General features: G+C 54.7%; 1 protein-coding gene and 1 long non-coding RNA gene across 45 annotated transcripts in view; one reads left to right on the top strand and one right to left on the bottom strand.

The window, feature by feature from the left end:
• CELF4 (CUGBP Elav-like family member 4) overlaps positions 1–27,346 on the top strand; it is a 315,449-nt gene that overhangs the window by 279,153 nt on the left and 8,950 nt on the right. For 4 of the 40 annotated variants that reach the window (XM_021096304.1, XM_021096303.1, XM_021096297.1 and 1 more), the window contains exons 4-13: positions 5,048–5,176; positions 5,586–5,665; positions 6,067–6,210; positions 7,152–7,299; positions 9,100–9,249; positions 13,241–13,306; positions 14,870–14,953; positions 19,888–19,971; positions 24,483–24,561; positions 25,017–25,188. In XM_021096304.1, the coding sequence (XP_020951963.1) occupies positions 5,048–5,176; positions 5,586–5,665; positions 6,067–6,210; positions 7,152–7,299; positions 9,100–9,249; positions 13,241–13,306; positions 14,870–14,953; positions 19,888–19,971; positions 24,483–24,561; positions 25,017–25,188 (1,136 nt within the window). Of the gene's footprint in view, positions 1–5,047; positions 5,177–5,585; positions 5,666–6,066; positions 6,211–7,151; positions 7,300–9,099; positions 9,250–13,240; positions 13,307–14,869; positions 14,954–19,887; positions 20,032–24,482; positions 24,562–25,016; positions 25,189–27,346 lie in introns of all 40 variants that reach the window. The other 36 variants (XR_002345093.1, XM_021096323.1, XM_021096319.1 and 33 more) reach the window with 23 other exon arrangements.
• On the bottom strand, positions 9,256–26,064 carry LOC110261198. Of its 5 annotated transcripts, none has more exons than XR_002345097.1 (4): positions 25,745–26,064; positions 25,240–25,368; positions 11,400–11,575; positions 9,256–10,012 (listed from the first exon to the last, which is right to left on the bottom strand). It is a non-coding gene; the product is annotated as an uncharacterized LOC110261198 (long non-coding RNA). The 5 variants fall into 5 exon arrangements; XR_002345099.1 differs by lacking the exon at positions 9,256–10,012 and adding an exon at positions 10,636–11,062; XR_002345096.1 differs by lacking the exon at positions 9,256–10,012 and having other exon boundaries at positions 10,636–11,575; positions 25,240–25,450.

Raw genomic sequence — 27,346 nt, 5'->3', positions numbered from 1 at the left:
ATTCCCCTATAGTGAAAGCAGGACATCTGGGCACAGAGAGCTAAGTTGCCCTCTCCAGGTTCCGGCAGGGCTGGAACTAGTGCCTACCTTCTGGGGTGTCACACCCCAGCTTCCCTCACCCCTGCAGACACAGGTAGGTAATTGCAGTTTAAAAGAGCAAGAGGATTAAATAGGCAAGAGACCCCAAGAGCCTGGATTTAGTCCAGACCCCCAAATGGGCGTCTTGGGGCTCCTCCCTGCCCGACCTCCTTATCTAAAAACAGTGGGAGCCTTGGTGTTTTCTGGGATCCTCCTCAGCTATGCTATTCTGCAGCCTTATTACTCCTGGGGAGGGTACAGAAGTTTTGGGGGCCACTGCGTGGTAGCCCCACGGGCCTTTATCGTGTTTGGGAAACTGTTCATTGTAGATGACCTCTTTCCCTATTTGGAAGTCAAGTCCAGTGAACAAACTCACCTCTCTTGCTTCCTGCTTAGAAGCAGTGCTTGGAACAGTGTCTGACACAGAGAAGGTGCTCAGCAAACAGTTGTTGAATGACTGCAGGAGCATGCACCCCTGGATCGGCCCCTGGACCAGGAGGAGCCCATGTGAAGACTCAAGGGCAGGGGAGGTTTGGGGTATTTGCCCATCACCCAGCAGGTCACTAGAAGAGCCTGTAACAGCCAAAGCTTTCCTGTGCCAGCCTCTGGGCTCAGCCCAGGAAGTCGGAAGTTGGGCTTAATGGAGCTGCCTTCCCTAAATCAGGCTCTGTCAAGCTGCACACCCACATCTCTGGGCTCCCGAGTGGTCTCAGCAACCTCCCACTCAGGGACATCTTCAGCCCATTTTCACCCTGGCTTCACTTCCCATCAAGGTGACCTGCGTGGCCCGGTTCTAGCAGCACCTGCCTGAACATCTCCTCAGGGGAGCAGTGAGGACAGCCCAAAATGGGCTCAGGCTGAGTGTTCACAGGGGAAAGTGAGGGCACTAGCACCCCACCATCACCCAGGGATCCTGCATCACTCAGGTGGTCTGTGGTCAGGGACTGCTCAGCCTGTCCCAGGCAGTAGGGGTCCATGTCACTGATGCAGGGGGGTAGGGGTGGGGACAGACTGAGGAAATGGAGTCATGCTCTGAGACTCTCACTAGGTTGGCATAAGCTTCAAGACGGTGGCCAAATGATATCACCTATCATCTGACACAGTTTGGGGATAGTACCTCGGGAGAGTGACCAGAGGAGCAGCAGGGCACAAGGGGGTGGGGACACAGGCAGAGGTTGTCCATCTCAGCTGGTCAGCTACACTACCCTGAGTCTGGTCCAAATGTTACTTTAAGTTCTTCTCTCCAGATGAGGGGAGGAGAGGGCCATCCCCCTCTATGACCTCTATCTCCCTGAGTCAGAGCAGGGCAAATCAAGGGGATGCTCCTCTTCCTTCTGGATGGAGAACCCTAGGTCATGGTCATTACTGTTGTGATGACTGCTGGCCAGCCTCTATCCTGTAGCATCTCTGGAAGCCTAGCATCCACCACATGAGGAAGGTGTGAGCCAATAGGCCTGGACTGAGGGAGGAGATCCACCTTTAGACTCAGGGTCCTTCCAGTCCCTGGTCTGAAAGAGCAGCCTTAGCATCACTCACTCATTACCAAAGCCAACTGGAAATGAATTCAGAGCAACCTGGACCAGTTGGAGGGCCCTAGAAACAAACAAACTTTGTGTTGGGTGGGGTCAATCCAAGGTCCACCAAGAGGAAGTGAGTCTGGGGCCAGGTTTCTCTGGTACCTGGCAGCCTTCCAGAAGTCAAGGCTGGGGAAATCCAGATGGGCAGGAGGAGAGGGGAGCCAGTCCCGCTGCACACTGGGAAAATCCCCAAGCAGGAAGGGCTCAGGCCTGGAACTGAGGGCCATTTCAGGGAGGGGAAGAAGGAATTAACAACAACAACAATAAACCTGGGGAGTTCCTGCTGTGGCTCAGTAGAAACGAATCCATCCGACTAGTATCCATGAGGATGAGGGTGCGATCCCTGGTCTTGCTCAGTGGGTTAAGGATCTGGTGTTGCCCTGAGCTGTGGTGTAGGTCGCAGATGTGGCTTGGATTCTGTGTTGCTGTGGCTGTGGCGTAGGCCTGCAGCTATAGCTCCGAATCAACCTCTAGACTGGGAATTTCCACATGCCTCAGGTTTAGCATTAAAAAGAAAAAAAAAAGAAAAACTGGGCAAAAGGGAAATGGCTGGATGGAAAGGCACGTCGGGAAGAATTTTAATGCAATCAGAAAGCTGTCATATTGATACTAGAGGATTATATTCAGATGTCAGGAGAGGAGGCACAGGGTTGTGGCCCCAGAATCTAAATCAGGCTCAGAGGATGGGCTTTCTCTTCCTTTCCTGCTTCCTTCCTAGGAGATGTTTGAGCAGGAGGGTCAGGAATAAGCAGGGAGCAGGGGGCAGCTTTTCATTACTTTGTCTTTCTGAAAATCTCATTTAATTGGAATCTTTAGAAGGTGCTGGAGGTGGGGGAGCATCTTGTCAATCTGGGGAAGCAGAGGCTCCATGAAAGTTTTCAAAATCCAGTTCACTTTATGTAAAATGTTTTCATGCTACTGAGAGTTAAGCATAAGCCCTTGCCCCTCTCTCCTCTGTTTGCCCTCCCCTCCTGCCTCCCTCTTCTCTCTACTCTTTGCTTCTAATTCTTTTTTCCTCTGTCTCCAACATTTTCCCTCCTTTTCGGCTCCAAACTCCATCACCTCTCATCCCTCCTCAGCTTCCCCCCTTCTTCTTTCTTCTTTTCTATTGGTCTCCCAGTCTTTGCTTCCCCCAGCCCTGAGTTCGAAGTTGATGAGGCCTGGAAATGGGGTGGGAGTGTGCCCAGCTCTACCAGGGTCTGAGCACCCAGGCAGAGCACCCAGGCTGGAGCAGGTGGCCGGGCAGGAGTTCCAGCCCTAGAAATTTGGCTGAAGCCCTCCAGGTGTGCCCTGATCCAGCATCGATCACAGGAACTGGCTGTGACACCTTGGCCATACATAGAAGGAACACCTCATCACTAAGAGCTTGCCCAGCGCTGAGTGCCCCGGGGCTGAGGGCACCAGCAGGGCAGTGGGCAGGCCTTCTTGAAGAGGAGGACTCTGGGGTGGCTTGTGAAGGAGGGCACCCTGGAGCTTTCCTCTGCTTTGCTCTAGACCCCAGGACAGCCCCTCACTCTATGTGAACTCTCCTGGTACTGTGTGTGTAGGAGATGCTATGGTGCAGGAGGTACCAACCACTCTGAGTCCAGAAGGACTTGATTCTGCAGTCCTGCTCCTGCTTACCTTACTGCTCTCTCTGGCTTTGTCTTCCTCTCCCTCTACCCCCTTCACCCGATCATGCCTCCTCCTCTAGTGGTGGCCCACCCACCCCCTAGCCAGCTCCTACGCACCCCCTCCTTCCCTCTTTGCCTTCCATGAAAACCATGAACACATGTCCACCTGCAGGTTTGGAGTGGGCATTTCTGCAGCCTTTGCTGTGTGCATCAGTTATTGAATAGTGGACGAATATCTAGTGGGTGTCTGCCAGCCTGTTCCAGCAACTATGGCTGCATAACGATTCAGCTCCAAACAGAACGGTGTTAAATAACCATTTATTAAGCTCGTGGATTTTGTGTCTCCGCTCCAGGTTGTCTGGGCCTCAGCCGGAAGACTCACTGGCTGGGGACTGGAATCATCTCAGGACTCATTAACTCCCGTCTGGGGGCTGATGCTGGCAGCTGATTCTGGCTGTCGGCAGGAGGCCTGGGTTCCTTTCCACGTGGACCCCAGTGTGAGCTAGCATGGTGGCTTGCTTCCACAGAGCAACCGTGCCGAAAAGAAAGAGCCGAGAGGGGAGGCTGATCCTTTTTATGACCTAGCCTTGCAAGGCAACTGATCACTTCTGCCGTTCTTTATTGGTTAGAGCAGGCACAGCCCTGCCCAGATTCAAGAGGAAGGAACACAGACCCTACCTCCTTGGGAGGCGTGAATGTCACATGGCAGTACGAGCTTGTGGGTTGGGAAATCTACAGCAGTCACAAGCTCCTATGGCACCACACATCCTAATGTGATCCCTTTCACCCTAAACACACACCTAAGTGTTGTCAGCAAACCTCTTGGTACTCAATACAATTATGGGCAGAAGATGCTGAGGGAGACCAGACTTTAGGAACGAGCCCTCCAAAGTGCTCAGGCCTGAATTTTGCAGCATAAATAAGAAGGATCAAGAGGAAAAGCACCAGATGGAGGTAAAAACATGAGAGGAAGAAAAGAGGTGTGCTCCTGAAAGACACAGGGCATTCACTCCTTCATTCCATAGCTCAGTCCTGAGGGCCTACTATGTGCCTGCTACTGATGCTCCAGCAGAGGCCTGGTCTTTTCCCTCAGGGAGCATACAGTGGGGAGTGGGAAGCTAGACAGAAACTCACTACTCAGGCAAGGCAGTAAATAATTTTCCTTTGAATGCTGGACCACAGGAGGGGCTGAGTCAGAGAATATAAAGCAGTGGGAGGAAGGGTTTTGATGAGGAAACAATATTTAAACTGAGACCTAGCAGGAGAGGATTCAACCTTGTGATGTGGAGGACACTCCAGGCAGAGAGAACAGCATGTGCAAAGGCCCTGTGGCAGACTTGCCAGTTTTACATTAATTTTAGCACCTGGGGGGTGAAGGTAGGTGGGGAAGATAATATGTATCTAAGAGTGGGGAAGAGGGGAACATGGTGGGTGTCCTGGATGAGTGGCTAGAGCATTGGCTCTGTCACCTCAGTGTGAGGCCTGCCCTCTAGGCAGGAATGGGCAAAGTCACTGCAATCCTGCTCCCGTGCTTACCTTACCACACAGGCTGGCTTTGCCTTCCTCTCCTTCTAACCCTCTCACCCCATCGTGGTGCCCCACCCACCCTCCCTCTCCCTGTTATTCCTCCCCCTCTAGCTAAAAGCCCCCTTCCTGCCCCCTACCCAGATCCTACCCTCCCCCTCTGCAACCCGTCCTTCCGCTGTGCTCTCTTCCCCACGGGCTGATCCCGCGCCCTGTGCCTCCGGCCCGGGTAAGCATCTCCTAATTTTGTTCTAGAAGATAGAAAACTCTTCGTGGGCATGCTCAACAAGCAGCAGTCTGAGGACGATGTGCGCCGCCTCTTCGAGGCCTTTGGGAACATCGAGGAGTGCACCATCCTGCGTGGGCCTGACGGCAACAGCAAGGGTGCGTGGGGGCGAGGAGGCGGGGCGTGGGCGGGGCAAGTGGGTGGGCGGGGCGCCCCCCGGGAGAGCTGAGTACAGGCCATCTGGAGCTGGCTTGATCGGGTGAGCACGAGTGGGGAGGGCTGCTTAGAAGAGGGGAGGGTTGGCCTCGCGGGGGGGAGGAAAGACTATGATGCAAGTCCAGACCAGGACGGGGAGGCCTAAGGGCTTTTGAAGCCTCTGTCCGGTCCAGGTCTTTCTCTGTCACCTTGTCTGTCGTTGTCTGTCTCACTACCATCTCTGTTCCTATGCTTCCTTCTGGGAGCCGCCTCTCCCCTCGGCCCCTCCTGGGTCCTGCCTTACAGTCCTCGCGCTTCTCTGACCTTCCCCTGGGCCCTGGCGCCTTGGCTCAGCCTCTCCCGTCCCCCCAGGGTGTGCCTTTGTGAAGTACTCCTCCCACGCCGAGGCTCAAGCCGCCATCAACGCGCTGCACGGCAGCCAGACCATGCCGGTGAGTGTGGAGGGCACTGGGGTAGGGCCGGGACTGAGGCAATAGGGGACTGAGATATCCTCGCCCCCTTGAGCAGCCGTGGTACCAAACGCATGCAGCGCTCACAGCCTCCTTGTGAGACAGGAAGGCGTTTAGCCCCATTTCTCAGACAAGGATATTGAGGCCCAGAGATGTTAAGGAACTGGCCCGAGGTCACCCGGATAGAAAAAGCCTGTTGCGGGGGGCGGGGGTGGGGAGTGGTTAAGACTCCAGATCTCTTGGTGAGGTTTGGTGCTTGTCACCGTCGCCGCCCACCCCTCGCCCCTGCCCCCTTAGCCCTTCTTGGAGAGGACCGGGCGGGCCCAGGTCAGGGAGCAGAGGCGGTTAGGGCTGGTGGGCCTCACGCGCAGTTCCGGCTCTAGGGAGCCTCATCCAGTCTGGTGGTCAAGTTTGCCGACACTGACAAGGAGCGCACAATGCGGCGAATGCAGCAGATGGCTGGCCAGATGGGCATGTTCAACCCCATGGCGATCCCGTTCGGAGCCTACGGCGCCTACGCACAGGCAGTAAGTGGGGGCACAGCGGGGTGGGGGCCAGGAGCGGCAGTTCTCCACAAATCCTAGGAAGCCCCAGTTGGAAGGGGATAAGAGGTTCAAGTGTTCTGTTGGCACCACAATACCCCTGCCACCACTCATGAAAGAGTGTCCTCAGTCCTTCTGGTTACCCCTGGTAGGGGTCCTTTGAGGTCCCCCAAAACCCTCCTCCTCTACACTTTCCCTGTGCTCCCCCACAGGTCCTCCCTCAGGCCCCTAGCCCCTCAACTTCTTTCTTCCACCCTGGGGCAGCCTCTGCCAGCCTCCCCCCTCAGCTGCCTCCCAGACATGTATTCGCAACCCCCACATGGCTGGCACTGAGGCAGGCCAGGGTTCTGGTTCTAAAAATGCAAACTCACCTCACTTTTTCAGCAGTGTCCAAACTCGGCCAGCTTCAACACTGTCTGTGGTCACCATTCACCTCTGTGAGAACACTGGGGGTGCCCGAGGTTTTAGTCATGACTCTCCTGCATCCTCTATCCTACAGACACCGAGTTAGGACCATTTTGAACAGAAATTGATCCCCATTTAGTTCTTCAGAGGCTCATCCAACATTTCCCTAGAGCTTTGGATGTCATGTCTCCATGAACAATGGTCCTTTTGCAGGGCAGACTGGCACCCATGGAGCCAGTCCCTCCCTCCCCCCCGCCACCCCTCTACAACTTTAGAATCTCAAAGATCCTATTACTACTTTTGAACACAGTTTTCTCTTGGTGTGGAGTGGTCTCTAATTGCCATTGAGAATTAGGACAGATATGGGAAAGGTGGCAGGGCTCTCTGAGGTTGGGGGTGGGGACATGTGTCTGAGCTGCCTGGGGTTCAGGGCCTAGCTGGTCTATGGGAGCTGAGCCCTTTGGTGGGGAGGGCTGACCCCCTGGAAGCGCATGATATTTTTTCCACTCCCTCTGCCCCAGCTGATGCAGCAACAAGCCGCACTAATGGCATCAGTCGCACAGGGTGGCTACCTGAACCCCATGGCTGCCTTCGCCGCCGCCCAGATGCAGCAGATGGCGGCCCTCAACATGAACGGCCTGGCGGCCGCACCCATGACCCCAACCTCAGGTGAGTGGGCAGGTACCAACACATGGCCTGGTCCAGCAGGAAAGCCGCTGGACCCAAATTGGTACCTTTTCTCTGGCCAGTTTCGGCTACCAATGGACCATCCTGTGTCAAGAGCACATGGTGTCTGGACCCAGTTAGGGCTTCACCTTCTGGCAATTTGTCTTAAAAATGTTCTGACCCCTGAGGACCGATGGGAAGATGGGATGTGGGCCCCTTGCTGTCTGTGATATGAGAATTTCATTCAAGTTGGTTAGCCATGTCAGGAAGCAATTCATGTTGATCTCTAGTATAGATATCCAGAAAGAAATTGACATGAAAACATCTCCCTTTGAGGTCTGAGAGGATGGGGCAGGGGGTGGGGGTGGTGAGGAGAGCCCTACCCATTCTGTGGCCATTTGGTCCCTGGCCCAAGCACAGAAGGAGTCTCATTTTTTCATGTCCATTTAACCCAACCTAGATTCACTGGCTTTTTCCAAGACAACTACCCAACAAGCAAGAGAGAACCAGAAGAGTTATTAAAGGACAGAGGGTTTGGAAGCAGCCTGCTTACAAAGCATGTTTTTAATTGGATCTTGGCTATTGTCCAGTTCAGTGATTCTCAACCAGGGCAGTTTTGCCCCTTCTTCCCACCCCAAATATCTGGCAATATCCTGAAACATTTTTGGTTGTCACAACTGACTCTGGTAGGTAGAGTCCAGGGATGCTGGGAAACATCCTACGATGTGTAGGATAGCTTCTTGCAAGGAGGTATGTGGCCATAAATGTCAATAGTTTTAAAGTTAAGAATCTCTGTCTAGCCCCAAGGGCTGGCCCACCACCCCAGGCTCTGGTTCACCAAGCTTCCTTGGCTCTGCCCTCAAGCTGTAGCCGCAGCCTTCTTGACATCCATGCTATTCCTTTCCCAACTAAAAGCTATAAAAAACTGTGCCATCTCTAGGTCCAACTTGAGCACCACCCCACAGCTCTGATCCTTAACCTGGAGACATTCCTGATGGCCTCAGGTCCTTATTTACAGAGATACCCTGCTTCCTATATGAAGAAGGAAGGCCTTTTCCAGCCCTATAGGCCTTCCTATATGAAGAAGGAAGGCCTTTTCCAGCCCTGATGGCCTCAATCACCATGCCATCCTCACCTTGGTTTCCACTCACCTGATTTAGGGAGGGCACTGCCTGTTGTCATCTGACCCCAATTTAACCCTCACCACAATAAGCATCACCTTTGTCTTAACTGGAGGAGGCCAGGATGTCTACTTTGTCTATGAGTAAGGCTGAATCTGAACTCTGCAAAGGCTTCTCTCCCACAGTGTGAGGGAGTGTCACAATTAAGACCTCCTCTAAGTAGCAAGACCTCCTTCATGGGGAGGAAGATTGCTTATCAGTGATCCCATTGAGATAGCAGAGAACAGAGCCATAGCTTAGAAACCCCTTGGTGGCTAAATAAAGATTAGTTCATCCTCACGGAGCTGGAGTGAGCAAGATCACTGTGGTCAAAGTCAAGGGTACCTAGAGGTCTATGTGCTGCTGGTCCAAAGTTGAGCAGTCAGTGGTCAGGGATGTCTTTCTGGGGGAGGTGGGATTTGGGACTCTGCCTTGAAGTATATATACAGTTGAGATGAGTAAAATCGTTACATACAGGGAGGTACCCCAAGGCCTGATTCACAGATAGGATTAAGTTGATGGTTGATGTGTGAAATCCAAGTCAATCCCAAGGCCCTTGGAGCTACCAGGGTAGAACTCCATGGGTTGGCCTTCACCTTTGTTCTGCTTGCCCCCCCCCATACCTCTTCACCTCTGGAACCAGGTGGCAGCACCCCTCCGGGCATCACTGCACCAGCTGTGCCTAGCATCCCATCCCCCATTGGGGTGAATGGCTTCACAGGCCTCCCACCACAGGCCAATGGGCAACCTGCTGCAGAAGCTGTGTTTGCCAATGGCATCCACCCCTACCCAGGTAAGCACATCTGATAGCCCTTCCTTCCGCATATAGCATACTCACTTCTCATTCATTTTGTCTCTGCCCTTGCTGTTATAACAGGGAATGTGTGGCTCCTGCTCTCTGTTTGTTCCTTGGTGGAACCCTAAATGTGATCAGGGAGAGCCAGCCTTCTTCAGGGACCTCCTAGTGGGAGAGAACACAGATCCTTGGGGATTTTTCAATCTTATGAGTGAGAAAGAACCCCATTCCTGGGTTGCCCTCAGGGGAGAAAAGAGAATAGAGTTGTCCAACCAGGTAGAGAGAGGCTAGTAACTGCAAATTAATTGAGATTGAATTTGACCCCAAAGAAGTGAGGGGATAGAAGATTAAAAAAAAACGCATATTTAGTGTTAATCAGGAAAAGACTCTTTTTTTGGGGGGTGAAGAAGTGGAAGTATATAGATTGGAAAGTATAAATGGCTAATACATAATGGTTCAGTCCCTTGGTGCATATGCATTTTTTATCCTGGTCAGCACTTTGGACAGAGGACCAGGACCACGGACAGTTCCCAGGTCCTACTGTAAGGAATTCAGGCATACAAGATCAAGGAGGATTAACTCTGTTCCTCTAAAATTTAGCAGTTCTCCTGTGGTGAGAGTGTCCAAGTTGACTTGGAGCAGCTCCTCTCTCTGGTCTTGAGGCTGGACTGGAACTGGAGCAGGGAAGCTGTGCCCAAAGCCCTAGAGTAGACAGGCAAGGGGCAGTGTAGTACAGATGAGATCAGCATGGTCCTCCTTCCTGTAGGACAAGTGATGAGGTCACAAAGTCCCCATAAGTGCTCAGTCTGTGACAGATGAGAGGGAGGGCCCCAGAAGGAGGGCAGGACATGGGTCTATCCCCTGGGAGGTCAAAATCCAGTCAGGAACACAATATATATCAACAGAATCATAGTGAAGCTATAAGTTAGAGCAGAGTTTGGTCCAGAGTGAATGTTCTCTGACTCAAGATGTTAAAGAATTCAAATGAAGGGAGAGTTTATTCTATAGACTGACAAAGCCCAACAGAGCTTCTGGAGGAGACACTCACATCAAACTTTAACAGATGGGTGGGAATGGAAGAATCCAGATGAGCAAGGAGCACACTGCTGTGGAGGGGCTGTCTTGGCAGGGGCAGGGGATGGCAAGGAGATTGGCCCAACTAGGATAGAGGAGCTCAGCCTTGGGGTGCCAAATAGTGCTTTCCACTCTAGTTCCCCATCAGAATCTACTGTGGTAGTTCCTATTGTGGCTCAGCAGAAAAGAATCTGACTAGTATCCATGAGGATGCGGGTTTGATCCCTGGCCCCGCTCAGTGGGTTAAGGATCCAGCATTGCTGTGAGCTGTGGTGGAGGTCGCAGAACTGGCTTGGATCTTGAGGTGCTGTGGCTGTGGCATAGGCTGGCCGCTGCAGCTCTGATTCGACGCCTAGCCTTGGAACTTCCATATGCCACAGGTGTGGCCCTAAAAAGCAAAAACAAAAACAAAACAAAACAAAAAATGTACTGTGTGACTTTATAAAAACCAAAGAAGCCCAGAGATTCTGATTTTAGTGTCTGGAGTAAGGCCCAGACATCCAGAAGTATAAAAATTCTACCAGCATCAGTAGAGCACAGGGTCACAGTGCAAAGTCATAATTTCCTCACTTTGAACTTGCAGTTGTTCTTGATCTCATCCCAGGGATTTCCCCGCAACTCACCCATCAGTGCAGAGTGAAGAGGCCAGAAAAGCCTAGAGAGTGAAGCAACAGGGCCTGGAGGATCTGGAGTGTTGTTTAAGGGTGAGGGCTCCAGACTGGGAGGGGCTTGCAAGCTGGAGGTGAGAAAGACCCCACCCATCTCAGGTTCCTGGGTTCCTTCTACCTCAGGTTCATGGGCTGGGAGATAGTCCCCAGCACATCTGGGTGGTTTCACTTCCTCCCACCCCTTCCTGCCCACAAGCCCATCTGGATCTCTCAATTTTGACAAACCTGTTCCTTTCCCACTCCCGCCAGCATCTGTGAGCTATTTCCCTCATGGAATTTGGAAATGTTTCTCTCCCCCATTTGTAACAATCTGCCACATCCCATAAACAATCCCCTGACAGAGCAGGAGGGAGGGATGGAGGGAAGGAAGGAAAAAAAAGTAGTACATTAAAAAAATTAATTTACCATCTTTAAATGCGGAGTTTGGAGCTGCTGTAATGAGCGAGATCCTTCAAAGTGTTCAGTCTTTGGCAGTTACTAATGAGGTCATTAAGCAGGGAGAGGGGTCTCAGAAACACTTTCTCTACTTCCTAGTCACAGGTAGCTTCTCTGCTTTTCCTTCTTGCTTCATCAACATCCTGCTGGAAGCACATAGTGTGGCCTTTACTGTCATATAACATCCCTGAAGGGGTGGCTCTCACAAATTATAAGGATTTTCCATTCCTTCCTTACATCACAGTATTTGCTGATCACTTGCTATGATCCTGGCACTGTGCTGGGAGAGATAATTGTGCAGGTCATATTTTGCACAGGGCACCAAACCGTACCCAGAGAAGAGATTGTTTTTTCTAATTGGATGAAAAGCATTATGTGGTCGGGCACCTGGGAAGACCCAAGAGGACAAGCAAGACATGGCTTTCCCTCCAGGGAGCTCAGGCTGGTGAAAGAGTCAGATGGAGGGAGGAGGATACCCACCTACCAAGCACCACCACCACTACCACCTCACCACTGGGAGGTCCATTGCCCATCATGGGGGAAATAAAGGGATAGAGTTTTGTCTGGACAACCCCAGGTGGGAAGGAGCCTGCATCTTCACCCTGACCCTGAGCAGTGCCCTCCAGGGTTCAGCTCCCCTGCTGGCCATCTACATGGTCTCTAAGGACTTCTGCCCCAAGATTTCCCCTCGACCCCCCAAGACTTGGGTGCTAGTGTTCTGGTGTGATATTCAGAGATGACAGCTCAGACAGGAAGTTCGAGGAACTCTTTCTGGTCTACAGGTTCCAAAATCTGGCACTGCCATTTAGTTTGGTTGGCCTGGGTCATCAGGCAGATGACCCTGGATGGTTTTCTTTCTGCCTCCCTGAGTTCTCCAGCTTGCCCCAAATGCCCTAAGTCTTCATCTGTCCCCACCATCTCCCTGGGTCCCCATGATCATCCCATCCCAACCTCAGTCATCACTGGCCTTGGTTACTGAAGACAGTGCCCACCATAGACACAACAAAGGTGATGGAAGTGAACCAAGCTTTTCCCCCCAGTCCTGCTCTCTGGGTGGCTTGCCAAAGTATCAACCCAATGATCCTCTCACCCGGGGCAATAGATGTCCCAGGCAAAAGATCAGGTGGAAAAAATCTTTGATCTTCTGGTTTTCTGGTGTCTGTGGGCACTGCTTCTCTCCCAGCCCATGTGGCAGACCTCATTGGTGTGGTCAGTCCTGCTGAGGGAGTCTCAGCCATGTGCACAGATGGCTCCATGCCTCATGCAAACTCCCTGAGCATTCAGGAAGGACTCCCTCTATTTGAGCAGGAGCGGGTGGCCCAGGAAGAAATAGTGGTAGGGTGAGGTGTCCCATGCCTTATCTTTTATCCAGCTGGGCTCTGCTCACAAGAGTTCTGTGGATAAATGAGGACATGGCCCTCCTGACAGCCTCTAGCCCCATTGTCCTATTTCCCAGAGCCCTTCTCCAGGGACAGATCCCTCTTGTGTCTCCCCACCAAGTCCCTTATGGTCAAGCCATCCTCTGATGTCTCCTTCCCAGCCCTTCCCAGCCTTCTTTGTGAACCATCCATCTTCTTTCACCGCCACCGCCAGCCTCAGCCTTCATCCCCCAGCCAGGGTGGGCAGCCTGCCACCCTACTAAGGGCCCTGGGCTGGGGAAGGGGGGAGCTCACTCAGAATTCCTGCCTCAGATGCCTTGCCTCAGGACAGAGGCCACTGTGCAGCCACAGTGTCATCTCTGTGGGCATGGTGAGGGAGGGGATGGTTTTGGGGGCACATTTCTGACCTCTGCCCCCTTGGCTCCCCTGCAGCGCAGAGCCCCACCGCCGCGGACCCCCTGCAGCAGGCCTACGCGGGAGTGCAGCAGTATGCAGGTCGTTAGTATCCGCGGGTCCCCACGGTGGTCCCCCAGCTGCGTGCACCTCCTTGTGCCTGGGCACCTGTGCCCCCTCCCCACCCAGGCCAGGATCTAGCACTGTGAGGGAGGGGGGAGCAGGGAGGGACTGGCAGGGATCCAGTAGAAGGAGACCCCCCACCCCACCCCCACCAGGCTGCTCCCCCTCTCTGCAGGTGCCCGTTGACGGTCTGGCAGAGCTTACCCATCATAGCAGTGAGGGCTGGTCAGATGGGCCAGGCTAAGCTTTAACCTTGCTGTGAAGTGACTCATTTCTGAGGCCAGATTTCCCTGCCCCGTGGTGCTGCCAGGGCTGGTTTGTCCAGGAGCACTGGGGCCTCTGAGCAGCTTAGGCGAGGCTGGAGCTCTGGTGTGGCCCTCACAGTCCACAGCCTCTGGCCCTGGAAGCTCAGATGCCTGGATATGTGTGAAGGGAAGCAGTTTTCATCCCCTGCATCCCACAGCCATATACCGGCAACAGGAGGCCCCCCCCCAACCCTGCCCCCGAGCAAAGAGGATGGGGAACAGGGGAGGCCAGGCAGCCAGAGACAGAAAAAAGGAGAGGCAAGCAGATGGCCTTGGTCACTGAATGGGAAAGTGAGGAGCTACTAGGAAGCCCAAGGCCAGCTGTCACAGCCACACCTCTCTTCCTCCCCTGGACTGGGCAACACACACACACATACACACACACAGAGCCCCTCAAGGCCAGCTGTCAGTCATACTTCTCTCGCACTCCTGGGATGAGCAACAGCCTTCACCCCACCACCACCACCACCACACACTCATTCACACCCAGCCTGTCCTGCTCTCTGGCTTGGTCAGGGTCCCTCCTCGCTGAGGGTGATGGGGCTGCCTGTCACCATCATGAGAACCCAAATGAAGCTGGCCACTGACATCTGGAGTCCAGGAGAAGCTCTCTCTGTTGCCCGTTGAGCCCCCCTGAGCCTCTCTGGGAGCCAGACCAGGCTGAGGAGGGGGCTAGCCATTCCTGTTCCACCTCCGACCCTTTCCAGTTGAACACAGAAGGCATCAGATCTGTTCAGCCCAGTCCTCTGCCCTGGGGGCCTCCCACTGGCAGGATGGCAGAGGCCAAGTTTACACCAAGGGTGGCTCCCTACCTCCCACATGGGTGCCCTTTGAGCGGGAGTGAGGGTATGTGTGCCAGACTCAGAGAAGAGGAAATCTTTGGTGCGGGGCGAGCCTCTCCAGGCATTCAGGTGTTTTTAGTTAGCCTTTTTTTGTGGATGATCCACACCCATGGGTTGTCCATCATTGTGGATTAAACTTGCCTGCCCCATGTAAACAGCGGCACGGCTGTGCACACTCACTCATACGCACACCCACCCCCCCTTCTAGTCTGCCCTGTGCCGATCCTCGGTCATGACTGCTGAAAAACTGGCTTTGTCTGAAGTGCGTTTGGGGGGCTGATCTGCTTCTGCTGCTCAAAACTGAAACTTCTCTCTTTCTTCCTGCCTCTCACCCTGTCTTTCCCTGTGGCGTCGCTGTCACCGTTTCTCGCTCTTGCCTCCTCTCTCTGGCCTTCCAGCAGCCGCCTACCCTGCTGCCTATGGTCAGATAAGCCAGGCCTTTCCTCAGCCACCTCCAATGATCCCCCAGCAACAGAGAGAAGGTGAGTCTGCAAGCAGGGCTCCTATGCCCCTCCCTCCTCCTCCCCCCCAAAGAGGTTGCTCACCTGGGCCTTCCGCTGGGGTGTTGCCAAGGTGACTATGTCTGTGTGTTGTATGAAGGGTCAGGGAAGGCCAGTGGAAAGGAAGGAGAGAAATAGGATTGCTCATGGCTGGTGTGGTGAGCGGGAGCAGGGAGACCAGTTCATCAGGGACAGAAACTGTGCCCTCAAGGAAACCAGGAGGGTCACCTAGAGATCCCAGGGCAGGGGATGGGGGTGCTCCAATGTAGGCCTAGTGAAAAGGGGGGCTCCTAGAAAGCCCCATCTGGAGGCCCTGGGCAGGCCAGCAAGGCTAGTGGGCTTCAGGAGTCTGGAATCCATAAAGACTCTCAGAGCCCTTCCATTCCAGAGCCCAGAGCCCTGCAGGAGCTGGATAACAAGCCCTTTTAGAGATGCAGGAAGGTTAAAGAGCTCAGTTTGAGGGGGTCTTTTCTTCCTACCCCAGGAAAAGGATCATCCTGCCAGTCAGGCCACCACGCCTGCCCCAGGGTGCTCCAGTGGTCTCCACATCTATGGCTTGTAGCCTCCACAATGGACTGTTCCAGAGCTGTGGGATATGGGCCAGTCCTGGACAGGACCTGTGGGTCTGCGGGTCCAAAGCCCTGTAGTCAGACAGGCTCTGAACAGGCTCCAGAGCCTGGACAGCTGAGAGCTTGGTCTTTCAAGCAAACTCTTCTGGGTGTCTCTCAGCTCAGCCTCTCCTCTATCAGCCTTGGTTTCCTCACCTTGAAAATGAGGACAGTGACGATCATTCCCTAGTGGGGTGCGAGGGTCAAATGAGCTTGAGTCTGCCTTCCAAACTCCAGCAGCCGCCTGCAATTTCTCACCGTGAAGCACGCAGTCCTTCCCCCACCAGCTCGTCACCTCCTGCACAATTGTACCTGAGGCATCATCTTTCACATGCGTGGGGAAGCTTCTGAGGTCTGCGTCATCTCCTCCCCAGGCCTCTGAGGATCTAGCTACAGGAACCCAGAGGGTTGCACAGAGACCCCCTGCTTGCTCTTGCAGGCTTGCCCTGCTGCAGCTCCGAGTCACACCTGGGACTGTCTGTGAAGTAGGGGTGTTGGATGGCCCATCAGAGGGTCCCCTTCCTGGGCCCTGGGCTTGGAGCCTGCCCTTGTTGCTGCCCTCCTCCCTCCAGCCCATGCTTTCCAGTGCCACATCTATCAGGTCAGAACCACAAACAGTAGGGTCCAGGCATCCCAGGCCCAGAATAGAGCTGTGTCCACGGGCCCTTCCTGCCCTTATCACCTCACTGGCTTCAAGCCGACCCACCCTTGCTTCATAGTCAGTTCCCTGCATCACTCTGGCCTGTGGGCTCAGAGATCTCTAAACCCTGCCCCTCTCCCCCAGAACTGCAGGTTAGCACTGCTCTGACCAACACACATCACAGCCCCTACCGCTGGCCTCAAACCCAGTCCCTCCATCTGTTCTCTGCCCCATCCACACCTCACACTTTGTACCAACACATGCATCTAGCTCTGAAACTCTTTTGCATACCTTCTCTCCATTTCTGAGCAACTTCAGTTCCCCCCACCCCCAGGCCCTGCCCCCTAGAGCCAACCCTGTGTGGCCAGTCCCCCCTGGGGCAGGGGAATCTCCCACTGTGGTCCCCATTCTCCCCGACTTTAGTGCCGTGGGGAGCAGGGCTTGGGGACATGTGAGACATGAACCCAGATACCTAGAGAGCTCACATCCCTGGGAGTGTGTCATCAGGCAAGGCTTTGGGGTCCTGCAGGATGATGTCTTCAACATGTAGGGATGGGGTGATGGACATCTGAGGCAGGGAGGATGGAAGGGGAAGGGCCTGGGTGCTGCAAAGTATGAGGAGGAGCCTGAAAATGGGGGGAGACAGGCTGATGGGGGGTTAGAGCCAGCCCAAAGCCATGTCCAGGGTTGTGTGAAGCACAGAGGAGAGAAAGGCTGTGTTTCTCCAGCCATGCCTCTTTCTACCACAGTCACCTCCCTTGTGTCATGCCATTGAAATACCAGGACACGATGATTGCTGTCAGGACTCCCCTTCCAGGTCTCTTTTCTTTGAGCTGAGCCTGAAAACAGGTGCCCAAAGCACCTGAGGCTGTCTGCTCACACACTGGCCTGGGTTATTGTGTGAGGGGCGGTGGCACAGGGCAGTCACCTGTCTCTGGCACTCTGTTTCACCATCTCTCAGAAGGCTGGATGGGACCAGATTGATCTCCAAAGTCCTGCAGTTATGTCAGCTGGATGCTCTCTAGTCTGTGGTTCAGGGAATGCACTAAGGGCTCCGGGGTAGCTGGAGCAGGACAATATGTAGGCTCACTGTTGAGGGGTGAGGGGTAGAAGGCCAGGTTGGGGCTGGGAGAGCTGTCCCTGTGAGGCTCAGCCACACTCTATGCTGAGGGAACTGAGCCCAGAGGCTGGGCGCCTGGTGGCTTCTTGTCTCTTTAAGAACAGAAATAGCATCCACACAAAGCAGCTTGCAGAAAGCTTGAGCTTGTAGGGAGGGCCTCAAGTTAAAGGTGGGTATCAGCATGGGGTGGGGGTGGGGCCCAGGCCCGGGAAGCCTGGAAGAGTGGGGATGGGGGGAGAGGGGAAGGCACAGGTGGGGGGAGGAGTTAGGAGGATGGGGAAAGGCAGAGGCCCCTGCCCCTAGAGCGCGCCCCCTTCTGGCTGGAGAGAAAGCCTTCCAGACATACAGGAGAGAAAGCCTCAGACTGCTGAATACAAGCTATGGACTCCTGGAGCCCTGGAGGCGAGAGGGTGTGGGGAGGACCTGGATGTGGTCCTGGAGGAGATGCGGCTTAGATTAGGCCTTCAAGCTAGTTCATGCCCCAAGGGGACTCACGTCTAGCTGGGGATTCATTCACAGGGCAGTGAGAACACACCGTGGGTAGAGGAGATGGGGTGAGGGGAGGGCCACCAGAGCTGCAGGAATCCAGCCGTGGGACCCCAGCAGTGGGTGAGGGAGTATCTTGCGCCGGTTCTGAAAGTGCCGTCAGCAGTCCAGGGAGGGGAAGCCAGAGGGTGGGGGATGGGCAGAAGGTGCAGGGCAGGGACCAGGACCAAGGAAGTCATTGGTTCCGGGGAATGCTTTGGAGGTCAGAGGACTCTTGGCATGAGCTGTGAACCTCAAGGGGGTGGAGGGAGGAAGTTGGGGAAGGCGGGTTGGGGGGTGGGGAGAAAAGGGCAGAGAGACTCCAGAGCTGATGCTTCCTTCAAAACTGGGTTATCTGTCAGCCTCGCGCCTCCCAGGGAGCCGGGGTTCTGGCTGGGAAAGCTACGTATCTGCCCATGTTGGTGCTTTACAGCCTTTGCTTTAAAGTTTGTGCTTTGGTTTCCACCAGCCTCTGATCAGAACCTCGGTTTTTATCTCGTTCTTAGAAAGTGCAGCTGTTTCCTCTGCATGGTTTCCTTAGGTGGGAAACAAGCATGGAAATGACCACACTTTAAAAGGTTGTTATATGTGGCCTACTCTATTTTGGATGGCAGGGAAAAGATGGACCTTGGGGAGGTTTCCCTTTCAAAGAGTTAAAACTGAGCATTTTGGCCATTAAAAAAAAAAAAGTAAACCTTAGCTATCTGGAAATTTCGGAACTTCAAAGACCTCACCAGGGTTCAGGGTTTCTGGGGCACTGAGGTTTATGGTAGGTAGAGAGGAAGGCACAGAGACAGAGGCCAATGGCCTGGGTCTGGGTTCTCATCCTGGCTCCATCACCTACTAGCTGTGTGACTGGGTAGGTGACTTAACCTCTCTGGGCCTCACTTTTGCCATCTGTGAAATGGGGGTGACAATAGTACTTACCGCAGGGGGCTGCTGTGAGGATTAAGGGAATTAACATGCAGATAAAGTGCATGGAACAGCCTGGCATGTAGTTGATGCTGTGGAAGTGGCAGGGCTGTTATACATGTAATAATGGGGAGTCTTTCCTATGCTGAGGCTTGGTGGGTCTCCTACCACAGAGCCTTGTGGTGAAGCCCCTTCTGCTCACCTAGCTTGCTGGAGGCAACAGGATAAATCTTGGTTTCCACCTTCAGGATCAGGGCTGAGTATAAGATTCAGGGCAGGAATTCCCGCTGTGGCTCAGTGGTAATGAACCTGACTAGTATCCGTGAGGATGCAGTTGGATACCTGTCCCTGCTCAGTGTGTTAAAAATCTGGCATTGCTGTGAGCTATGGTAGGTTACAGATGTGGCTTGGATCTGGTGTGGCTGTGGCTGTGGCATAGGCCAGAAGCTACAGCTCTGATTCAACCCCTGGCCTCCATGTGGACCTGACTCTGTATGTCGCGGGTGTGGCCCTAAAAAAGCAAAAAAACAAAAACAAAAACAACCAAAAAACAGAAAGATTCAGGGCAGCAGAGGATAGAGTCATTGGGGACCAGTCAGGGAGGAGGATGGGGATTCCAGGCCCCAGAGTCCTGCCTGTGGGGGTAGGGGAAGTGAGGTTTCCACAGCATGGCTGCCCCAGGGTGGTTCCCTCCATCCTCACCTGAGCAGGGAGGGGCCCAGTGGGTCTCCCTCCTCCAGCCTCTCCTCAGCATCTCACCCCCACAACTGACCAGGCCTTGGCACGTTTCCCCCATTGCTGGTCGACTCCACCCCTGGAGCCCTAGAGTTGCCAGGTACCCTGTTGCAGATCCGTTTGCAGAAGAGACCACTGAGGCGCAGAGAGGTTCAGTGACTTGCCCAAGGGCACGGTGGAGAGCAGAGCTCAGACCCAGGGCTCAGCAGAGCCCACTTTTCTGTGGCCGCTTTCGGATCTTGGATGAGACCCCCCCTCCTAACCTCGCACCCCACCCCTCCCTGCTGCCGCTGCCTAACTCGCTCACCTCTCCTCTGTCTCTCTCTTCCCCCACCCCGCCATCCCTCCTCCCCCGCCCCACTCCCCCTCACCGCAGGGCCCGAGGGCTGTAACCTGTTCATCTACCATCTGCCCCAGGAGTTTGGGGACGCTGAGCTGATGCAGATGTTCCTCCCTTTCGGTAATGTCATCTCCTCGAAAGTGTTTGTGGATCGGGCGACTAACCAAAGTAAATGCTTTGGTGGGTAAAGATAACAAACCAACTAGCTTCACCTAGGACAGGGCGGTGCTCGCACCAACTTACTGGTGTCCAACTGCTTTTAACCTGCTCCTTCACGCTGCTCCCCAGTCCCGGAAGTGCTCCCTGTGCCCAACCCCCATCTCTCACCCCTCTTCTGTCTTCTGTTCTTTTGGCTTCTTGGCTTTCCCTGCCTGCCCCCATCCGGCCCCCCCAACTCCCCAGTCCCAGTCCAAGAGACAGTCTCTCCTCACAGCCAAAAAAAACTCCATTCCCACCCACTGAGAAAGGGATCCACCTTGGGTAGGGCTGGAGGGGCAGGGAGCAGAGTCTGCCAACACCCATTCTTCCAGCATCCCTCTCCTGTCAAGTCCCAGTGGCCCCTCCCACTGGGTAAAAGGCCCCTCCTCCCAGGTAAAAAAAAAAAAAAAACATGATCCTTGGGGTGGGGGGGTCCACCCTGCTGAGACCCCTACCCTGCCTGCCACAGGGCGTCCTCTGTCCACCTCTCTGTCCTGCCCCCGCCCTCCTTTTCTGTCTACCCTGCTCTTTGCTCCCCTCTTGCCATCCAGTGACCCCCTCCTCTCCCCACCCACCCCCCTCAGGCCACCAGAGCCGAATTGGAATTGTTGAGGAGTCAGGAAGTGGAAACTGGTACCCTGCCCTCAGGAAGCCTCAGGTCTGAGCTTAGATGAAAATTACATCCATTCAACAGCAGTGAAATCTGCGAGGCACCAAGTAATGGAGTGAGAAAGGCAGGTGGATGCAAAGAGACCTACAGGAAGGGGAGGGAATTCTAGGCAGTGGGAATAGAATGGATGAGGGCATGGGGGCTGGGAGGAGGAAGAGTCCAAGGTTAGTAAATGAGGAAGCAGGAGGCTTTGGGGAGAAAGGAGGGTTCAGGGGAGATCAGCTGTGAGGGCGGGTCTGTGCTGGGGAGGGTTTCCCACCATTCAGGTGAAGATGCCTCAGGTGGTGTGGTAGGCAGTGGACGATGGTGGGAGTAATGGGGCGAAGATCCTTTGGGGAAATTCTCCTGGTGGCAGGTGTTAGATGGGAGACAGATCTTGGGAGGATTTAGGAATATGATTGTCAGCTAAAACAGGATGCCCAGTTAAACTGGAATTTCAGATAAATGATGGATGCATTTTTAGTATACATATTTCCCAGGTATTACATGTAATATGTCCCATGCAATATTGGGTATATACTAGTACTACAAAAAGTATTTCATTGTTTGTGTGAAATTCCATTTTAACTGGGCATCCTGAGTTTTGATTTGCTTCAGAACTGGAAACCCACCCCCTCCCCACACCACCACCCTACATTCCTCTTCAGCCCCTCTCCCACCTCTTCGTCTGCCTCCCTGAGAGCTTCTTTCTGGGGCTAGACCCATTCAAGAGTCCCCAAGGCTTAAGGAGTCCAGTCCCTCAAGAGCTACACATGGAACCAGAGCTGAGTCTTCCAGAAGCCTAGTACCTCCAGGTTGACCCCCACATTCTGGGGCTGTGAGGACAGAGGATGATCCCGCTTTGGCTAGGGAACCCAGGCCACCCCTTGGGGCAGGGGAGGGGAGAAGGTATAAGAGCGTAGAAGAACCAAGAAGCACATGTTAAAGAGATCCCAGTTTGGAGACCAGGTTTCCAGGACCATGAAGGGCTTCAGGGTGCAAAGTATGTCCCCCAAGGCAATTGGAATCTTTGCACATTGTCCCTTCCCCTCTGGCAGCTGCCACAGAAGATCTGTGGTACTTTTGTGGCACAGAGTTGCCCCAGCTTCTGGGAAATGGGAAAACAAGGCAAAAAGAAAAGACTGGCTTGCATCCCTCTACTGTTTGGTGTTTCTCACAAATTACAATCATGGGTGTAGAAACAAACATGGGTGTAGAAACTTACTCTTTAAGTAAGCCTCAGATGTTCCCCAAATCAGAAGAAAACTGCAAAGAGCCCAGAACATGCTGGGCACTCGGGCCGGAGCAGGCTCAGTCTGCAGCCATTTCCTTGAGCATCTGTGCTGTGCTGTTCCCAGACCACCCTTGCCATGAGTGCATTCAAGTTCTCCAGCAAAGATTTTTGTCCTGCTTTTTCTGGAAGGCCCCCTCCAGATACCTCTATTCAGGCTCTTTTCACTCTTCCAGAACAAACATCTAGTGCTGAATATCTACTGGCCTTAAGAAAGGATAGGCTCCCGTCAAGCTGACTGATCCAGTAGCTCCTCCTTCAGCCTCTTGGGCTCCGTCACCAGCTCTGGCAGCGGAGCCTGCCCAGCTCTGCCCAGCCCGTGCTCATGGGCAAGTGGTTTATTGCCTGGGTCCCTGCCCTCGTTTGTGCAATGGGGATTTTAGCGTCAGCTCTCAGAGAGGCTGTGAAGGTTACCCAAGATGGGCTATGGGAGGGAGCTGGCCAGAGCAGACCCTCTGGAGGCACTAGGGCCCCTTAACACCCCAAAGGCGGGGCTGTTTTGCTGCACGTGTGATCCTCTATTAAAGTGAACTCCTAAAAGGCCCCACTTGATCTTTATAAGCATAAACAGAATCATCCAGTGGCCTTCGTGAGCCGATGTGCAGCACAAATGGCTTCTAAGCTGGAAAAGGGGCTGGAGGGCCAGCAGGAAGGCATCGTGCCTCACCACTGCCCACAGTCTGGGAGTCAGGAGCTTTCTCAGGAGTGGGAGGAATGGGGCAGGGGGTTCTGGGAGAAGGGACACAGGCCTGGAAATGGTGAACTTGTAAGATGGTGCCCAGAGCCTTGCCCAGGGCAGGTAAGCAAGGGAGATGCTGCCTGCCCTGACTCTAGCCAGTTAACCAAATTAGTTCCGGAAAAAAAGTTAAGCGTGGAATCCTTCCCAACCCCTAGGCTTCAAGAACTGGTCCCAAAGGCTGAGTGCCTCTCCTCTGTGACCTTCTCTCCATCCTTTTACGCCTCAGGCCTTTTTATCTTTCTTCCATCTCTTCCCCACCTTATTCATATTTGATTTTTAGGGAGGGGCCTGTCACCCACAGGCTCTCTTGGCCCAGGACGGAAAGAGGCTTTTAGTTCACCCACCCTCTCTAATCTGGGGAAAAGCATGTAACAGATGCCCCATTCACACATTTGAAAACTGCTCTGCTAACAGCTTCACTGTAGTCACCAGACATTGAGGTTGGCGGGAAAGGGTTGGGCCAGGAGGACATGAGACAGGGAGGTGGAAAGATGACTCACATTGATCTCCAACTATGGATTATCCCACATCTTTCCTATGTATTTGGTATGTAGAGTAATATAGATGTTGGTTATGTTGCCCAGGGCCCAGCTCTGATCTGAGCTCACATGCTTGCTCTTTTGTGTACACTCACATACCTGCACACACACCCCTCCCCCATCTCTGATGACATGTGGCTGCAAGGGCAAATGTGCACAAATGCAGGGCAGAGAAAGAGTAAAGAGACTGGTGGAGGTGGCATCTGGGGTGGAGGTAAAAAGGGAGAAAGAGCCACTACACTGGGAGAATGAGGGAGGAATTGCAGGCGGGCCCATAGACAGTGAACCAAGAAAGCAGCTTTCAACTTCAGTGGGGTCTGTACATCTAACCCTTGGATGGCCTCTTGGGGACACACACCCCAAATAAGGCATGTGTGTAGCATAGCCTGGGAACTTTGCCAAGCTTAGTTTCATATATTTAGCAGGATCTAGGGCCATTGCACAGGAGAAAGGGCCTCTAAAGTCAAATAAATGCCAGGAAATATTAGGTTAAACAATGCTAGAAAGAAGAGAGAAATTGGGGTGGGAGGGGGGATGTTTTTATTTGTTCCTGTGCCTTGAACTGTCCCAGAGGGATCTGACCTACTTGACCACAAAAGGCCATTTCTAAAGTAGCATCTATTAGGGCCATTTGGGGAAATGCTAAAGTAGTGTGGTCTCTGTAAAGAGATGCATTCCAGGCTCCGAAAGGTGACTTTGAAGCATGGGAACCGAATCCATTCCTATGTGGGAATTGCATGTTTGAGAAGATGATTGGGAGCCACGGATGGTCTGTCCTGGGATGTTGGGAGGAGTCAACGTGTAAACAACACTCCTGCAGTCTGTAGCACATGAAAAAGGCCCTCAGCTCACTATTATTATTATTATACCATTATTAGCGTTATGAGGGGTTCACGGGGACACATCAACAGGGCACGTGCTTAGTCCTGGGCCAGAGCTCCTGCTGCCAGGGTGTTTTAAGAAACAAAAGGGTGATGCGGACGGCCTCTGGGGGCGAGGTGGCGGGTTAATTCGAGTTGGTCTGGACTGACCCCGGTGTCCACTCGGAGCCTGGGCCTCGGCCAGGACAGGGGCGGGCGGAGGGGTGGCGGGGCCGCTGCCTCTGCCCTGCCCCGCGGCCGGGCGGCGCTCGCGAGGGGGGCGGCCGGAAAACGGCGGTGAAGTTCGCTCCGTGGCGCCTCCCCTCCCTCCCCTCGCACTCCTCTCTCTCCCCAGGCCGGCACCCCGCGCCCTCCCGCTGCCAGGCCCCCTCCTGTCAGGGAGGACAGTGTCCAATAAACTCCTCCACCCGCAGGTGTGTCCGCCCTCTCCCACCGCAGGCGGGGGCTGAGGTGCCGGGGCCGGCCGGGGTGGGGGGCGGGCGCCTCTCCGAGTCCCCGCAGCGCCGCGGGCGCGGCGCCCGGGGGAGAGGGCGTCCGGGAGAGCGGCGCCGCCCAGAGCCGACATGCAGCGGGGGGCGGCCCAGCTGGGGGCAGCGCGGGCCGGCGAGCCGAAAACCTCGGCTGTGCCCGCCGCGGGAGGGGCCGCGCGCACGCGGACTGTGGAGGGCGCGAGGCCGGGCTGGGGGCGGGGCCCGGTGGGGGGAGGAGCCTCGAGCCCCGCCCCTGCCCGGAGGGGCGGTGGGAGCGGGGAGGGGCCGCCGCCCGCCCCGCCCTGCCCTCGGCCCCCGGACCTTCTCTCCCCACCCGCCCCCTCCCGGCCGGGGTGGCCCCGTGGAAACCCAGGCCCTCGTCCCTCGTGTCTCGCCAGGCTTCGTGAGCTTCGACAACCCGGCCAGCGCGCAGACCGCCATCCAGGCCATGAACGGCTTCCAGATCGGCATGAAGAGGCTCAAGGTGCAGCTGAAGCGGCCCAAAGACGCCAATCGCCCGTACTGAGCGCCGGCGGGAGCGTCCCCCGGGGGAGACCAGGACTCGCACAGGTAACCGGGGGCCGCCGGGGCGCGGGGATGGGGGGTTGGGGAGGTTGATACCTGACGGACCCGCCGCCTCCTCTGGCCTCTGTGGGCTGGACCCTCGCTGTGCCTTGGACCCGCTGCGCCCGGCTCGACCTGCTCCTTGCCCGGTGCCTAGGGGGCAGGCGCAGAGCTGTGGTCATCCCCCTGCCGCAGAGCCAAGAGGGGGCAGGAGTGAGGGAACCGCTCTGAGGAGGTCTGCGCTGGCGATCTTGTTTGCCAGAAAACCCTGGGGTGAGCAGATGACAAGCTCGGGCTAGGAGAGTTTGAGGGCGGCATAGGCTCAGAGGGGAGCTGCAGGCCTATGCCGGGGCCTTCTCCCAGATTCCTTGACTCTCCCCTCCCCAGCTCTCCTGCCTGAAGGGCTGGTGGCTTTTAGACACTTGACCCCCTCACCCCTCCAGTTCCCCACAGCTCAATCCGGAGAGGAGCCACAGGATTTTCAAAGGGAGCTTTCCCCAAAACCAAAACAGGATGGGACAGAAGCCCAGGAGGGTGATGGTATAGGACTGGGGCCACTTACCCTGCCCGCTTTACTGAGGCCATGGCGAGTGGGCAGGTGTCACCTTTTCCTGCTCTGCCTAGGTCCTGCCATACAGCTGGAGGCACAGTCGGCCACTCCTCTTCCAGGCCACGTGCTCCCCTGGGTGAAGCAGCTTCCTGGGGAAGGGGGGAGGGAGGAGATGTGCCCGGCCATCAAAAGTCCACCTTCAGCTGGTTTTCCTTGTGGCGGGGTACTCCTGCAGTCCCAGCTGGTTCACAGGCCAGGGACAGGCTGCCCAGCCTTCCGCTGCTTCAGCAGTACTGAGGGCCAGGTAGTTAGGTACTCAGCAGTAACACTGATAAGGGTCCTTGTCCTTAGGAAGGGAGTCAGACAGTAAACAAAAGCATATGATCACAGAGTAACTTATGTAGTGCATCAGAATGGTTGGTTACTGTTAAATTAGATAGTCAGGGTAGGCCTCATTGAGAAAGTGACAGTTGAGTGAAGATTTGAAGAAGGGGAGCCGGAGAGCCATACCAGGGTCTGGAAGAGCACGTCCTCACACTGAGGGAACAGCCAGGGTAAAGCTCCAAGGTGAGGGAAAGGGAGTGTGTGCAAGGACCAGCAGGAGGCCAAAGTGACTGGAGGAGAGGGAGGATCGAGTATGGGCAGTGGGGCGCATAGTGGAAAAGGAGATCCCCGAGGTGAGCAGGACCACCTGATGTAGGACCCACAGGCCATTGTAGGGACTGAGGCCTCTCCTCTGAAACGGGGGTGTGTGGGTCCAGGGGAGCCAGTGGAGAGCCCTGTGTAGAAGATTAACTTGCATTTCAGGAGAATCGCTGGCCAGTGTGTTGATAGCCTGTCCGACCTGAAGCAGAGGTCTAATGTCTGGACCACTCAGTCAAAGGGGACAGCAGTGGATGTGATGTGAGGGAGTTGGTGCTGTTAGTTTTTTGTTTTGTTTTGTTTTTAGGGCTGCACCCACGGCATATGGAAGTTCCCAGGCTAGGGGTTGAATTGGAGCTGTGGCTGCCAGCATACAGAACAGCCACAGCAATGCCAGATCCAAGCCGCATCTGCGACCTTCAAACAGTGTCTGCAACCTAACCACAGCTCATGGCAACAGGGGTTCCTTAACCCACTGAGCAAGGCCAGGGATCAAACCCACGACCTCGTGGATACTAGTTGGGTTCGTTACCACTGAGCCACAGTGGGATCTCCAAATTGGTGCTGTTTATAAGGAATTAGAGGGGGTGTGAGAGAAAGAGGCATGAAGGATGACACTTGGCTTTTGGCCCTAGTGACAGGAAGAGTAAAGTCGTGACCCGAAATGGAGAGGGGTTGGGAAAGAGGTCAGGCACGTGGCAGTTGGACGTCCGAGTGGAGGTTTAGAGTCCAGAGTTTGGGAGGGCACTCTCCAGTTTCCCAGCCTCCCCTCAGATCCCACCCCTGCCAGCAGTATACCCTTCATCCACCCAGGAGGGGGCTGAAGCCTCTACTCACTGCAAGGCTAGAGAAGCAAAGTCCGCTTCTCTTGCTTTCTGAGTTTCCCCCCTGCCCATCTGTGGCCTACATGAAATGGGCACACACTGTGGTTCAGAGCTTGGGCATGTCCCCATGCCAGATGCTGGCTCAGTG

The sequence above is a fragment of the Sus scrofa genome, chromosome 6, assembly GCF_000003025.6.
Source record: "Sus scrofa isolate TJ Tabasco breed Duroc chromosome 6, Sscrofa11.1, whole genome shotgun sequence".
NCBI classification, from domain to species: domain Eukaryota; kingdom Metazoa; phylum Chordata; class Mammalia; order Artiodactyla; family Suidae; genus Sus; species Sus scrofa.
The sequence above is the reverse complement of the archived record's forward strand: the minus strand, read 5'-3'. Positions and strand labels throughout refer to the sequence as shown.